The following is a 16,839-nucleotide window of genomic DNA, read 5'->3' as shown; positions in this document are numbered from 1 at the left end:
AAAATATTTTGACAATGGATGTTTTAGGATTTTAGCCAATCACCCCCAAGGGGTGGCTGATCCTTTGTCCAATTAGACTATGAAGAAAAAAGTCTATTAAAGAGTTTGTAAAATAATTAAATAAATTAATCTTGTTGAGGTGATACTTTGTAATTGATTAAGTAACGCAGTGCAAAGCGACATCCATTGACTCTTTTGTGTGAATGGAATGATGGAAGACACGTGGGTAAGTTTAATGGATAGTTCATATATACATGTGACCAGGAACACCCAAACCAGATTTGTGCTCTTAGATTAGTCATTCTGAATCACGATGCACTTCTGAAGCATCAGCTCTGCAAATTGGGCAGGTACGATTTGCCTGTAAAACCAGAAATAAAATAAAGTTTAATGCACTGACAAATACGCTCGTTACAGTAATGTAGATACAAAAATGCTGCTAGCAAGGATTTTCTTGCTATTTTCTAAGTCCGTGAGAGACTTTTCTCTCTCACAGAAGAGGTGGCAGGGAATGTAAACAACCCAGACACCTGCAACCTTGAAAAGCCTTGTTTATGGTATAGTAGAAAAATATTTTGACAATGGATGTTTTAGGATTTTAGCCAATCACCCCCAAGGGGTGGCTGGCCCTTTGTCCAATTAGGCTATGAAGAAAAAAGTCTATAAAAGAGTTTGTAAAATAATGAAATAAATCAATCTTGCTGCACAACTCCTGCCTGCTGGATCTTCTCCTCCTCCTCCTCCCTATGGCTGCGGGACACGGTGCTATACCGTAGGAACCAGGCCTGCGGTAATATTTGGTGCTGCCCGACGTGATCTGCACTCTCTGACGTGTCCTGCTGCTGCGAGCCAAGCCGAATTCCTCTAGAGGTACGCTGCTCCCCTTTGCCCCCCGGGACCGGGAGGTCCGTCAGAACTGAGAAATGGCAAACAGCGGCTCACAAACCGAAGCTGTGATGCTGGTCTGGAAAGGTGTGTTAAGCATATTGCGCACCTCCATTCCTGAAAACTCAGTTCGGGAATTATTAGACTGGGCTACTTTAAAAGGGATTTCCATGGACAGAGATAGTGCCCTGGACTTTGCCTTATGGCAGGAACTCGGATGCGCTGTCCGACAGGAGCTCCCGACTGGGGACTCAGCAGCGTTAGAATTATACAAAACCTGGCGTTCATTATTTATCCTGCTGACAGACCTTGACTGTAACAGCAGGGCTGAATCGCCTATCTCGCTGATGAGTGACGGAGGAATGTCCGAGGGGGGCCCCGTTGACTGGGTTTCGGGGGAAAATGATAATGGATTCAGAAAAAACCCCCCGGCTCCACAGGCAGAGCCTGCGCAGGCTCACCCTGCACAATCGCAGGACTCCACAGCCTCCAGGAACCCCGCGCCGCCAGAGGCAGGAGGGTCAAGGCAGCAGGAGGGCGCACAGCCTGCCTTGCCTTTCGGCTGGGCGGCGGCCACGGCTTATCCAGTGCCTCAGATCAGCGGCTTAGCCACTTGGATGCCCAGAGACGCTCCTAGCTTGGTTCCATATGGACCTGGATCTAACTTCTTAGCCGGCGGAGCGCCGGGCGTGCCTGCCCCGGGACTCCCTGGGTGTGGTCCGCTGCCCTCCCTGGCGCTGGACTGTTCTGCGCAGTCGCAGAACCGAGCCATCGACCTTTTAGTGCAGCATTTGCCCCTGCTGATGGAGCTGCCAAACTTATCCCGAAGGATGGAGGAACTCCTCACCCTGTTAGAGCGGCGAATGCCCAAGCCAGCGCCGCCCGCGCCGCCGGCGCCCCCCCCCCCGCCATCTGCGGGAGACGCGGCTCCGAGCCGAGAAACGGCGCGGCCGGCGGCGAACCCGGAAGCGGCGCAGCTGCGGGAAAACCCGGCAGCGGCGGCGGCTGCGGACACGCTGCCAGAGACGGCGGCTGCGGAGCAGCGGGCAGGGGCGGAGGCACCCAGCGAGACCCCCGAGAATGGGCCGGCGGCGGCAGCGCCGGGCGCGGCTGGGGAGCGCGAAACAGCAGCGGAAGCGGCGACCGCGCCGAACGCAGCTGCTGTGCCAGAGGCGGCGGCGCCGAGAGCAGCTGTAGCCCCAGGGACGGCGACAACGGTTCCAGTACCAGTTCGGTCGGGGCTGGCCGAGACGGCCTCCCGTATAGAAACTGGTGTGAAAACTGCCGCGCAGCCAGCTGCAGTCTGTCCTGTCTGTTCTGCCTCTAGCGAACTTAGCCAAAGTGCCCCTCCACGTAAATTTCTGTTCACTCCCAGCACCCCAAAGTTGCCTTTGCCTGATGATTCCTAGTCAGGCAGTGAGGCAGATGAGGTGCTGGCCCCAGGTTGTCAGGCGGCTGTAGCCGCGCGGCGAAGAAAAAGGCTGCGCCGGTCTCGCCCCTGGACCTTTCAGGACTGCACAGTAACAGTGCGTCCGACGCATTATAATCGCTTCTTAGAGTCCCTTAAGATGCGAACATTGGAGGAGGGTGACTGGAGGTCATTAGAAATCCTTGGAATGCCATATAGATCTGAGGATTCTGGGGGTAACCGGGGAGCTGTTACACTCCATCCACTGGCGGTGCCAGAAGTTCAGGATGGTAGTGCTTCCCCTAAAGGTGAGATCCAAGCTTTCCCAGTGTATAAGGCTCTCCCAGATTCAGGGGAGCATGACAAGCATGAGGTAATTGCCTGGAAAGTTGCCCAGGACCTCCAATCCAAGGTGGCACAATATGGACTAGGTTCTGCCGAGGTTATGCAGATAATAAGGGTGATAAATACAGATTTGCTTTCTCCGTTTGATATCAGACACTTAGGTCAAATTCTATTTCAACCTGTACAATTTACAGTTTTTGAGAAAACCTGGAGAAAGCTGGCCGGCAAGACTGCATTAGCAAATATGAAGCTCCCTGCTGCTGATCCTAGACAGACAGCAGGAGTGGATGCTTTGATGGGGACTGGTCCCTTCTCTGATCCCAGTCTACAGGGTAACTTGTCCTCTAGCATCCTGCAGCAAGCTCAACAGGTCGGCATGGCTGCCCTGTTGAAAACCATAGAGTTGTCTGCGCCCAGAAAGCGATATACTGAAATAGTTCAAGGGAAATCAGAGTCATTCCTCTCTTTTGTAGAGAAAGTCGCTGCTTCTCTTGAGAAGCAGGTTGAGGATGACGGGTTAAGACAGATGTTGTTAAGACAGTTAGTGAGAGATAACGCAAACGAGGAGTGCAGAAAAATCATAGATGCCTTACCAGGGGATCCTGAGGTAACAGACATGGTCAAGGCCTGTGCTAAGGTGGGATTTGGGAACCAGAAAAGGTCTGCCTTGGCTGCGTTCCTGCAGCCTGTTCACGCATCTTCTGGTCGTGAACCAAAGCCACCAAAACAGGTGAAGAAACGGAAGCGGCCTAAGCCGAGCCAAAAAGAGAACACACCGATCCCCCAGTGCAAGAGGTGTGGCAGGCCAGGCCATTGTACGGGCTACTGTAGATCCCGGACTCATGCCAATGGTCGGCCTTTGTCGGGAAAATTCCACCCGGGTGCAAGGAGGGGGAATTGCTCTCCGATGCGGTCACTCCCCCAGAGAGTGGCACAGGTACAGGCACAGGCCTACCCAGCCACCCTAGAGACGGCACCCAGGGATCAGACGGTCCCCACGGATCAGACGGGTTTGACGTCCACACCGCAGCCGCAGTCGTCTTAGACTCTAGCAGTATTTATAAGGTTCCCTTGGATGCATATGGACCCTTAGCCCAGGGATCCAGTGCGATGCTGGTGGGAAAACCTGATGTTGCCCATCAAGGAATCTTAGTGCACTCAGGAGTTATTGATTCTGACTTTAAAGGCCAGATTTGCGCTATGGTCTCTACACAAAAACCCCCTGTAACTATTCCTGAAAAGACCTGCCTTGCTAAATTAGTGCCTTTTAAGTCTTGTGTCCCCAGGGTAGAACAAATTCAGGAAGATAACGGCAGTGGATCTACGGGACTTCCGCAGGCCTTCTGGACCGCAGACATCTCTGACCAAAGGCCACACATGACATGTACCCTGGCCCTGCCAAGCGCCCAACCACCCCGGATTCAGCTTCGAGGTTTGATTGATACGGGTGCTGATGTAACTATCATCTCCTTCTCTGCATGGCCTCCCTCATGGCCTTTAGCCCCGGTGGGATCGGCCATCGCAGGATTAGGAGGAACCACACAGAGCTATTTAAGCGAACGGCCTGTGGTGGTGAAGGATTCAGAGGGACACACAGCTACAATTAGGCCTTATGTTGCTACCACTTCCTGTAACCTTTGGGGACGGGATGTGTTGGCAGCTTGGGGCGTACGGATTGGGACAAATTTTAGCAGGGGTCACTGTGTGTAAGAGCGCACAGTATCCTACACTGCCTTTGAGGTGGTTCATTAACACACCAATCCGAGTCAGACTCTGCTCTGTTAGTTGAACTAAGGGCTGTTACCATGGCTTTTCAGCGATTCTCACAGGAACCTTTGAATTTGGTTACTGACTCTGCTTATGTAGCAGATATCACCCAACACTTAGATTGTTCCCTTCTGAAGGAGGTGAACAATGCGGCTCTGTTTTCGCTGTTGCAAACCTTGTGGTCTGCAATTCAGGCTCGAGAGCATCCGTATTACATTCTGCACATTCGAAGCCACACCAATTTGCCAGGGTTTCTAACAGAAGGCAATGCCAGGGCTGACATGCTGGCCAACCCTGCATGGGCAGGGCCTCAGCCTGACAAAATTGCACAAGCCAAGGCATCGCACGGTTTCTTCCATCAAAGTGCACATACCCTACAGAAGCAGTTTCATTTAACGCCAACCGAGGCGCGCGACATTGTCAGCGCTTGTGCTGACTGTCACGGACTCGCTGCGCCTTTGCCAGGGGGGTAAACCCCAGAGGGCTAAAAGCCTTTCAGATTTGGCAAACGGATGTAACTCACATCCCAGAATTTGGTCGGCTGAAATATGTGCACGTGTCTATTGACACTTTCTCCTCGGCTATGTGGGCTACTGCTCACACTGGAGAGAAGGGCCGTGATGTCATTGCCCATTGGAAATTGGCTTTCTCAGTCCTGGGCGTGCCAGCTTCTGTGAAAACCGATAATGGTCCTGCCTACGCCTCGGAGAAGACGCGGCAGTTTTTACACCTATGGGGTGTAGACCATACCTTTGGTATCCCACATTCTCCTACTGGCCAAGCCATTGTTGAACACGCTCATGGTACCTTGAAGCGTGTTTTGGACAAACAGAAAAGGGGAATGCATGGAGAAACCCCACAGAGCCGACTAGCAAAAGCTTTGTATACAATTAATCACCTTACAGTATCACAAAATTCAAATAATCCTGTTATTCTGAATCATTTTCTCTCATTGCAGTCTGCAGGCGACAGACAACTGCCCCAGGCAAAAGTCTGGGTGCGGAATTTACTCACTAACCAGTGGGAAGGCCCTCATGAGCTTATCGTTTGGGGTCGTGGGTATGCTTGCGTTTCCACAGATACTGGGATACGGTGGCTACCTTCAAAATGCGTTCGCCCTGACCTACGGCACCAGAGGCAGAACAGGCAACCTCCAAATGATGACCAGAACGCCAATCATCCAAATGGCGACCAGAATGTAGATCATCAGCCTAATGACTCTTCTGATGATGACCAGGATGTCAACCATCAGGCAGATGGTCCTTCTACAAGCAGAGACTGGGATGGTCCTTCTACAAGCAGAGACTGAACTTTAAATTTCTTGTTATGGAGTCAGATAGTTAAAGCCTTAAGGACATATTTAGAATTAATAACTGAGGTAGATTTCTATTTGGCATTAATAGTAGAGTTGTTATCTTATAAAACAAAAAGGGGGAATTGTAGATACAAAAATGCTGCTAGCGAGGATTTTCTTGTTATTTTCTAAGTCCGTGAGAGACTTTTCTCTCTCACAGAAGAGGTGGCAGGGAATGTAAACAACCAAGACACCTGCAACCTTGAAAAGCCTTGTTTATGGTACAGTAGAAAAATATTTTGACAATGGATGTTTTAGGATTTTAGCCAATCACCCCCAAGGGGTGGCTGGTCCTTTGTCCAATTAGGCTATGAAGAAAAAAGTCTATAAAAGAGTTTGTAAAATAATGAAATAAATCAATCTTGCTGCACAACTCCTGCCTGCTGGATCTTCTCCTCCTCCTCCTCCCTATGGCTGCGGGACACGGTGCTATACCGTAGGAACCAGGCCTGCGGTAATAGCACAGCATCTCTGGTCCCCTGGTTGACTAGTTGTTTTTGTGTATTTCGTCAAATTAATTCCCCTTCACATCTTAACATAACTGGTGTAAAGATGAATTAGGTGCACATGATGTATCATAGGCTGCAATGTATGTATGTATGTATGTATGTATGTATGTATAGGCTCTCTTAACTTGCTATTCCTTCAGTCAAGCTAACTTCCCGTAACATAAGAGCTGCACAAGGAATTGCAATTATCATAAGAAACATTAAATGAAAATATTCTAGCTGAAATAAACCTTATTTAGAAGAAAAGGATTCCCAGCCTGGGCCTTCAGGGTGAACACAGGTCATGTTTTCAAGTTTTTCTTTGGAATTATGACTAAATCCTGCTTTTAAAAAAAGGTTTCTCATGTATTCCTTTGACTCAATTTTGGAGGTTAGGATTTTTCTTTTTTTTTCTTTCTCTCGGGGAGTTTTCTCCCATTTGTTGCCTGATACCAACAGTACTTATGAGAGACAAAAGAAGGGTGCAGCTGGCTGCAGTCTCTGCTTTTGGGCTTTCTCTTAGGAAGGGCAGAGATAGGGCAAGATTTTGGCTGGGGGGTGAGGGGCTGGGCTCAGCTCCTCGCTCCCTCTTGTTCTCGGGACAGGAGGAGGAGACAGTGCTGTTGCTGCTGTGGGGAGAATTCGCTGCCACCGCAGAGTTCCATCTCTTACTGCTTCTCCTACCATGAGGGAGGCTTTGCTTATAAGAACTGGGACCTTATTAACACCTGACCTCACTGGAAAGGATCCTCACCATCTACTTGGGTGCCCCAGGGGAAAACCCGGGACCCCGAACCCCTCTGAGGGAGCGTCTCCGGGCTGCTTTTGGGAGCCTGGATGCCCCTGCCCAGCCCCAGTTTTCTGTCGCCACTTTGGGTCTTTCACTACACTTTAACTTGACACCCCATGTCCGCCCGGATGCCTGTGTCTCCTGCTATGGCTGTGGAGTTTCTGCTACATTTTGTTTGTCACCCAAGGTGTGCTCGCCTCTGCTGTTCCAGCTTGCTCCTCCCAAGGTTCCTGCTACAGTCCATTTCGCCATCCAGAAGGGCACCAGGACTGGCTCCCCCTGTGAGTTTGTAAAGGAAGCCTCTTTTCTATCTCTTCTGCTGGCTCACCTGCCATTACCCACATGCAGAGAGGTAGCTAAGCCTGCACCACAGTGCCCCCTGCAGCCAGGGGGGAATCATCGCACCTGCCCTGCCCAGCCAGGAGCCAACAGCGCCCCTGCCAGCTGTGACCATAACTACACCAAAGGGGAAAATGCTTAAAGAACGGGAAGAGACTGTTTATTGGGTTTTCTGTTTCGGTTTGTTGTTGCTGCCATTGGGGTTTTTTTGTTTGTCTTGTTTTTTATATATATATATATATATATATATATATATATATGTAAAGAACTGTTGTTACTTTTCCCATATCTTTGCCTGAAAGACCTGTAATTTCAAAGCTATAATAATTTGGAGGGAAGGGAGTCATATTTTCCATTCCAAGGGAGGTTTCTGCCTTCCTTGGCAGACACCTGTATTTCAAACCAAGACATTCAAGGAGTTAGGATATCAATAAATGTTGCTGCCTGTTCTGAGCTTCCCCTCCCCCTCCCAAAGACACTTGCTCCTGCCATGTGCTCCGAGCTCCTTTGTTCTAAGCGCGGGCAAAACCAAATGTAACTCAAACTCTTTAGCAGTGTCTGATTGGCCAGTCACCCCGGGTCTGCCCCCAGTCCTCCCCTTTCCCCTTCTCCTAATAAAAGAGACCATCGAGGGAGGCCCCGCCCTCTCTTGGCTCAGCTATCTTCCTGTGAACATCTCTTGTTGTCTGTCTCATTTGAAAGCTTCTAACTGCAGGAAATTGAGTGAGCAGGGAGCTATATTTCTCCCTCTTTGCTTCTGCTGGTGGTATTTGCTTTGCAGCTGACACAGGTACTGATTTTAGAGCTACTAAAGCGCTAGATCGCCCGTGCTACCTCTCTAGGCTGCTCGAGACTTTCTAAAGCATTAAACCACTAGCCTAGCCAATATAAAGCTGAAAAGATACCTTCCACATTTGGCCCCTAACGTGCTATCTCTGAACTCGGGTTCTGAGAGACTTTTAGAGTGTCCCGGCAGCTGTGTCTGCTGGAGTTAGCTCTGCACATTCTGCCGTGCCACCTCTGTGTAGCGAGCTGTTGCTTTTTGTGTAACATCGAGCCCAGAGGCTCAGCCTCTACCTTCCCCCACACCACATGACGAGGGAACGGCTGGTAAGCAGAAGACCCTTCTCGCATGTTTTTTTTTCCTCCGGACCTGCTTTCCTGTGGTAAAATCCAGATTTCTGGTGAGTATTTCCCTGCTGGTTTAGGGGCTCCTGTCTTAAGCTGGTGCCAGTGCAAACTTTCTCATTTTTTCCTCCTTTTGGGCGAGTTGGGGCTGAGGATTTGTGGTGCTGCATTCATAATGGGATCTGAAGTTTCTGCACACCATAGAGAAAGATACCACCAAGTTCAAAGCTACCTTTCTTGTACTGGGCATAAATACCCTAGAACTCTAATTCAATCTTTTGTACAATGGCTTTTTCAGTACTTTCCTAATCTGACCTCCGAGGACATAAGATCTGCTGAATTTTGGGATAAGGTGGGGAGAAAACTCTCCTCTCTTAGGCGTACAGGAGACGAAAAAGTTTCAAAATTCTTTCCTCTCCTGTTACTAAGTTACAATTTGCCAGAGAAAAAGGCAGTACATGAAAAGCCTCTGCAAAAACCCCCTGTTAATTCCCTTATACCCTCTTCCAACCCCTGTGTCCCAGACCCCTCTTCCCCTACGCTGGAAAACACAGCTAGAGCAGACTACTTTTTAGCACAGGAGAGCTATCGTCCTCCTGGCTCACCCGTGTTTCCTCAGCACCCTGCCTTGGACGGGAATCCGGAGCCCGTCCCAGGACCTTCCCAACCCCTCTTCTCCACTCCTTTGTCCCCAGTTTCTAGCCCTCATGTTTCAAGCGCGCGTAAAAACCCCATCTCCCCTGATCTCTTTGTTCCCAGGGACAGCCATTGCCATGTGCTTGCAGCCCAGGAAAAACCAGCTCCCCCCAACCCCTTTTCTCCGAGTTTGTTTGTCTCCAGTAATGGCGGACGCAATGTTTCTTCATCCCCAAACTACACCTCCCACAATCCCTTTCTCCCCTACCCCACAAATCCCTTCTTGTCCCCATCCCCTCCCACTCCCGCGTCACAACCTGACCCCGCCCCCAACCCTGCCCCCACAGCATCGTGTTTCACCCCTCCCTCTGTTCCCGCCCATCACTCAAGTACCGCCCCTGCCTCCCACAACCCTGCCCCCAACCCCTCCCCTCCTCCGGCCGTGTCCCCGCCTTCACTCCCCGCCCCTTCCCCTTCACTCCCCTCCCCTGCCCCTCCACTCCCCACCCCTGCTTCCCACAATCCCGTGACTACCTCTCTAAATCCTAGAACCCAGAGCTACCAGGAAGTAACTCCAACTACTTCTACTACACACTCTCGTACTAGCAATGGAGCAAACCCTGACTGGCCATCCTTTCCTTATTCTAATATTAAGGATTTGTGCAAGGCAATTAAGGAGTTTGGAATGCATAGTAATTATTTTAAGAGCCTTTTAAGTGCTACTTTTGCAACTCACTTACTTGTACCTCATGATTTACTTACATTGATGCAAACTCTTCTCACACCTGGTGATTTTATGATGTGGAAAAAGCAATGGAAAATAATTTTATCTGATTTATTGAAAATTTTGTGGCAAACTCCAGATAATTACCTGGACTTTGACAACAATTATATCACATTAGACCTTTTATCTGGTGACAATAATATGGCAAATCCTCAAAAACAAGCAATGCTTATCCCTTGTCCAGTTCTTACTGAAATCACACGTGCTGTGGAAAAGGCCTTAACATTATAACCATCTCAAACTCCTAACTCTCATTATACCACCATCAAGCAATTGCCAAATGAAAATATTATTCACTTTTATAACCGTTTGTGTGAAGCTGTCTTTTCCCAGGTCCCTAATCCTGACCTTCGACAAGTGCTCCTACTCGAACTTCTCCAAGTTAATACGAATGATGCTTGCAAACAAATCATCCTCACTCTCCCTATGCATCCTCCTCCTAATGTTGAATCCATCCTCGAAGTCTGTACAAAGAAGGTGCAGCTGAACACAGCTGCTCCCTTTTTGAAAAAAGTGGGGATGGTTGGGGAAGTTGTGGAGAATGTTACAGGTACAGGGGAAACTCAATCTCGAGGTAACTTTATATGCTATCATTGTCAGAAAAAGGGACATGTAGCTCGCAATTGCAGAGCGATTATAACTGCTGATAAAAACTCTCCAAAGAATGTTTCCCCAGGTCAACAGCAGGGAAACTAGAGACTCAACGCGTCCTAACAGCTCCGCGTTCAGACATAAATAAGGCTGCAGACAAAGCAACTTGGACTTCTGGACTCAGGTTTAAGGTAACCTGTGCTAAAACACACCATTTCAACAACAACAAACAGACTGTGATACCCATCTCATTCCAGAACGTGGACCACATGCCAGACTCTACATACCTTTTTGTTATTGGGGACACTTGGGAGACACCTGCTGGGGTAGAGGTTACACCCACACTCATGAAAGTGGATCAGAATGGGTGTTCTAACCTAATTGTACAATGTATATATCCACTGTCCTTTATGACAAAGGGTCAAGTCATTGCACAGGCCATTCCACTGCCCAAATACCTGCCCACAGATGGTCATATCCCAGCCATCTGTTGGACTGAGGTTTTGGGAAATGACAAACCTGTAATAGAATGAAAGCTCCGTCACAAATCACATAAAATCAGTATAATAGAAATGATAGACACAGGTGCTGATGTGTCTGTCATTCCATTTGATAAGTGGCCTGTGCAATGGGAATTGCAGTCTCAGGGCATCATACATGGGATTGGAGGTACCCAAATTGCGAAGCAATCCAAACACACCATCCAAATTGAAGGTCCTGAAGGACAAATAGTGACACTTCGTCCATATGTCCTAGACACCAAATTCACCCTGTGGGGAAGGGATGCCATGTCTCAGTGGGGGACAAAAATTGATATCACACCTAGACATCAAAATTTTCCCTTGCAGGCTGCTGGAGCAGAGTTCCATCCACAGAAATTAACTTGGAAAACAGATGAACCAGTGTGGGTTAACCAGTGGTTGCTAAAAAAAGAAAACTTAGAGGCACTCAAAACATCAGTAGCTGAACAATTGGCTAAAGGAAATATAGTTCCAACTAACAGCCCATGGAACACACCCGTGTTTGTAATACAAAAACCGGGTAAGAAAAAATATAGGCTACTCCAAGATCTTAGAGAAATTAATGTTATTGAAGATATGGGACCCCTTCAACCAGGTATGCCATCACCTTCAATGCTCCCACAACATTGGCATTTAGCTGTTCTTGACATTAAAGATTGCTTCTTTCATATTCAACTCCACCCTGCAGATGCCCCTCCATTTGCATTTGCTGTACCCTCTCTTAATCGTGAAACTCCCATGGAACGTTATCATTGGCTTGTGCTTCCCCAAGGTATGAAAAATTTCCCCAACTCTCTGCCAAGAGTATATTGCTAAAATTCTATCTCCCATCCGTGTCAAAGCAGAGAAAGCCATCATCCTGCATTACATGGATGATGTGCTGGTGTGTGCTCCCAATAATCAGTATCTTGAGCAGACACTTAACATGGTGATTGAGGCCCTAGAGGCCAAGGGCTTTGAATTACAACCTGAAAAAATGCAGAGAACAAGCCCTTGGAAATACCTCGGACTCAAAATCACAGAGACCTCTATCACCCCAACACCCGTCACCATTAATAATAACCCAAAAACATTAGAGGAAGTGCAACAGATCTGTGGGACACTGAAGTATTTAAGGTCCTGGTTAGGACTCACCACAGAGGATGTAGCTCCTCTTGTGAACCTACTGTCAGGGGACGGCGGTCCAGCATCCCCCAGATCCCTGACAGAAGAGGCAAGGCAGTCTCTCAGAAAGATACAAGAGCTCATTTCCACCAGACAAGCACACAGGTATCAGCCCTCCCTACCCTTTAAGCTTGTCATTCTAGGGAAGGCACCATGCTTTCACGGCCTCATATTTCAGTGGGACAAAGAGCAGAAGGAACCCCTCATCATAATTGAATGGGTATTCCTTCCACTCCAACCTCCTAAAACCATCACACAGCCACAAGATATAATGGCAAAAATTATCATGAAGGGTAGAACAAGGCTCCGCACCCTGGCAGGATGTGACTTTGCATGCATCTACTTACCAGTAACAACTGACACATTAGATCACCTACTCCAAAATAATATAAATTTACAATTTGCATTAGATAGTTACTCAGGCCAAATCTCCAATCATTACCCAAAACATGACACGTTTAATCTGGCATTCTCTTTCATCCCTCGAGAGATTCAAAGTAGAAAACCCCTTGATGCAATTACCATTTTTACCGATGCTTCAGGAAAAAGTAAGAAGTCCGTGGTCACATGGAAAAATCCAAAGACGCAAAAGTGGGAATATGACATCAAGGTAATCCAGGCATCACCCCAAGTAGATAAACTAGCAGCCGTCGTTAGAGCATTTAAGAGGTTCAAAAAACCCTTTAATTTGGTCACAGACTCAGCATATGTAGCTGGAGTAACTGTTAGAGCTGAGCATGCTCTCCTAAAAGAAATCTCAAACAAAAAAATTTATGATTTGCTCTCAAAATTAATTTATCTGGTTTCCCACAGAGAGCATCCCTATTTTGTCATGCATGTGAGGTCACATACAAACCTGCCAGGATTTATTGCAGAAGGTAATTGTAGAGCTGATGCTCTGGCTATGCCAGCAGACATAGTTTTATCAGCTGACTTACCAAAGCTCCCCCAAGTTTTTGAACAGGCAAAATTGAGCCATGCCATGTACCATCAAAATATTCCTGCTCTTATCCGTATGTTCCACCTGTCGTGGACACAGGCAAAAGCCATAGTGGCAACATGTCCCAACTGCCAGAAGCTACAGCTTCCATCACTGGGCTTGGGAGTCAATCCCAGAGGCATTAATAGCGGTGAAGTGTGGCAGATGGACGTCACACATTTCCCTGAATTTGGGAGATTAAAATATGTTCATGTTTTATTGATACCTTCTCTGGTGCTATGTATGCCTCTGCACATGCAGGTGAAAAGGATAAAGACATAGAAAAACATCTTGTCCAAGCTTTTGCTGTGCTCGGTATACCTGAGGAGATAAAAACTGATAATGGACCTGCCTACATCTATCAGGAATTAAAAACTTTCATCAGCAGTGGGGATTTCGACATGTTACAAGTATTCCTCACTCCTCAACTGGGCAAGGCATTGTTGAACGTGCCCATCAAACCCTCAAGCGAATGCTGCTACAACAATCAGGGACCACCAAACTCAACTCACCTGTCCTCAGACTCAGCAAAGCACTGTTTACCATAAACTTCCTGAATGGCACCTTTGAGGATCCAAACCCTCCCATCTATTGTCATTTCCAGAACACCGGGAGACAGAAACTGAAGGAGAATCCAGAAGTCCTGATCCGGGACCCAGAGACTCAAAAAATCCAAGGACCATACAAACTTGTGACTTGGGGACGTGGGTATGCCAGTGTATCTACCCCTCAAGGACTGAGGTGGATCCCTAGGAAATGGGTAAAACCTTATGTCACTTCCTCAAAAGTTAAGGAGGTTAAAACTGCTTCCTGGAGGAGACGCTGAAAAAAGGATCCTGATTTTGCACCCTCATGTAAACCCCCTACGGCAGATTTTGATGTTAATCCCTTAAGTTGCACTGTTTTGCACTCAGGTTTTGCACTGTATTCTGTAAATCTTCGTCCTGATACTCCATACCATAGATGTCCTGACTAAACCCCTGAGTTTAGACTGGGGAACTAGTTTAAAGGCATCCTAGGTACTATCGAGTTGTAGGGACAATAGATTCCAATTATGTTTTGCACTGTTGTTTTGCTACTTTTCTATGGACTTTTAAGTTACTAAGAGTTACAACCCAGCTTTAAAGAAAAAAAAATAGGGAATTGTTGCTGCCTGTTCTGAGTTTCCCCTCCCCCTCCCAAAGACACTTGCTCCTGCCATGTGCTCCGAGCTCCTTTGTTCTAAGCGCGGGCAAAACCAAATGTAACTCAAACTCTTTAGCAGTGTCTGATTGGCCAGTCACCCCGGGTCCACCCCCAGTCCTCCCCTTTCCCCTTCTCCGAATAAAAGAGACCCATCGAGAGAGGCCCCGCCCTCTCTTGGCTCAGCTATGTTCCAGTGAACATCTCTTGTTGTCTGTCTCATTTGAAAGCTTCTAACTGCAGGAAATTGAGTGAGCAGGGAGCTATATTTCTCCCTCTTTGCTTCTGCTGGTGGTATTTGCTTTGCAGCTGATACAGGTACCCATTTAGAGCTACTAAAGAGCTAGATCACCCGTGCTACCTCTCTAGGCTGCTCGAGGCTTTCTAAGGCATTAAATTACTAGCCTAGCCGGTATAAAGCTGAAAGATACCTTCCACAAATAAACAATCAGATATTGTGAAACATTATAAAATTGAGAGCTGAAAAGCCTGACAAGCAAAAAGGTTATTCTCTCTCTTGTTAATATTGGCCCCCTTCACTGTTTAACCTCTTTTTTATGAGTCTTCAGCCTTATGTAACATTGATTTTTTTCTCACTGCAGTCTTATATATAGGCACATAATTCATAATTCAGTATAAAATAGGTTTTCCTCTGGAAATCTTATATTGCCTGGAAAAGTCTTTCTATGTAGGTTTTTATAACTATAGGACAGACAAAAATTCAAATTTCATATGTAGATGTGTCAAAGTTTGCTTTAATGCCCTCTACTGTTGCATCATCAGCTGGTAATGGAATAGTAAGGTTTACTAAAATTAACCAATGATAATGTGTTCCCTTGCACAATTTATCAACATGAGATGTGAATTTAAAGAGCGAAAGTTATTTTACCCCACTCTAAACAGTCTAAAACTTTGTGTTGACATAGTGTAACTGTACTCCCTTTAGGCTCGGATTGCAAAAATCTTTCAAATAAAGAGAAACCTGCCTAGTTGAAACTGTTATGCTGATGTATTTTTTCTAAAGTCAGTCATCCTTTAGCCAATACTAGTGTTAAAAGTATGCAATTTCTAAGTTTGGTTAGAAGCATCAGCACAAAATCACCTTAGAATTACTACTGTTCACTTCAGATTACTAAAATAAGAATTCTCCAAAACTCTTTTTTCCCCCATTTTGCTGGTCTCTAAGGGCTATCTTCACTACCCTTTGATTACCAATTGAAAGTGTTTAACATAACATAAGAACTGCCATATTGAGTCCAACCAAAGCTTAATTTAACCAATCCCAGAGCCGCAGGCAGCTAAAACCAGCCATGGACTGCCACACAGCTAAACCTATCCGGCACGGCTTCTTGGGACCTCATCTGGGATTGCTCACCTCAGCTTCCCCCCCCCCCCCCTCCCCCCCCCCCTTCCAGCCACCCAGGGTCCATGCCACGGTGTTGAGAAAAGGGGAAGGGGGCAGGGGCCCTGGCCTGGGCCAGCAGGGCCTGGAGGCTCGAAAGACGCCCTACCTTCCTGCAGGTGAGCTGAAACAAAAGTAAATTCCCGCCTTTTCACTCAGTTTTTTCTCCTCTCCCCCCTCTCAGGCTCAGTTTAAAGGCATAGAAAGGCACAAAATTAATTTCTGGGCATAGATCAGCGATAGGGGATACACATCATAAAGTCACCCCAAGACATATGTCTACTCATTTTTTGAACACTTTCAGGGATTTCAGGGATTGTGACTCCACTGATGCCTTTTCCTGGTCTTAAAATCAAGAGTCATACACGGTTAGAAGGGGAAAAGGGATTTTACCTTGGTATTTATTGTAAGGATCCTTAGGTGCACACGTCCAGGTCATATGCATCGAGATGCACCCCCCCCCCCCCCCCCCCCCCCCGTGTATGTCCCTAAAGATCGGGTATAACATTATAGGTTTTACTAATTAGCATATCTATCAAAAATTCCCCAATGAGAGGCTCAAATGAGCCCCCCTTCCCAAGGAACCTTCCCCTGGATGGTTCTATCTTGGTTTACAGAATGTGTTCTGGAGAGGACCTTGGGGTCTGGGGCACACTGATCTCTAGCTACAAAGCTTCTAAAATGTTTAGTCTCTTAGCTTGACAAACAAGTCTAAGAATGTAGGCAAAAAGCACTAGGAATACAGAAGTTGTAAAAAGGTATAACAGGGGTGTAAAAGAAAAGGCAAAAAGTCTTCATGGCATCACCACCACTTTCCTGGGGAGCCTGTTCCAAAGCTTAACCATTCTTTCAGTGAGGAAATTTTTCCTAATATCCAACCTGAACCTCCCCTGGCACAACTTGAGGCTATTTCCCCTTCTTCTATCACTGTTTGCCTGGGATTTTTCCCTGATACACTTCCCTACCTTCCAGCAGCCTGTGGGTCAAGTACTTTTTGAGACAGATGCAATGTCTTTGCATTAACAACCCTCAGAAAAATTATTTTTTAAAAAACTTATTAACCTTCACAGAATTTT

At 47.1% G+C, this 16,839-nt stretch overlaps 1 protein-coding gene across 1 annotated transcript in view; it reads right to left on the bottom strand.

Moving 5' to 3' along the window:
• Positions 1-298: 298 nt before the first annotated feature.
• The window catches only part of LOC138102678 (E3 ubiquitin-protein ligase RNF38-like), a 406,849-nt gene continuing 390,308 nt past the window's right edge, over positions 299-16,839 (bottom strand). Inside the window, 1 exon segment of the mRNA XM_069000397.1 lies at positions 299-361. Within this exon segment, the coding sequence (XP_068856498.1) occupies positions 299-361 (63 nt within the window).

Source organism: Aphelocoma coerulescens (genome assembly GCF_041296385.1).
Source record: "Aphelocoma coerulescens isolate FSJ_1873_10779 chromosome W unlocalized genomic scaffold, UR_Acoe_1.0 ChrW_unloc_scaf_1, whole genome shotgun sequence".
In the NCBI taxonomy this organism is placed as follows: domain Eukaryota; kingdom Metazoa; phylum Chordata; class Aves; order Passeriformes; family Corvidae; genus Aphelocoma; species Aphelocoma coerulescens.
The sequence above is the reverse complement of the archived record's forward strand: the minus strand, read 5'-3'. Positions and strand labels throughout refer to the sequence as shown.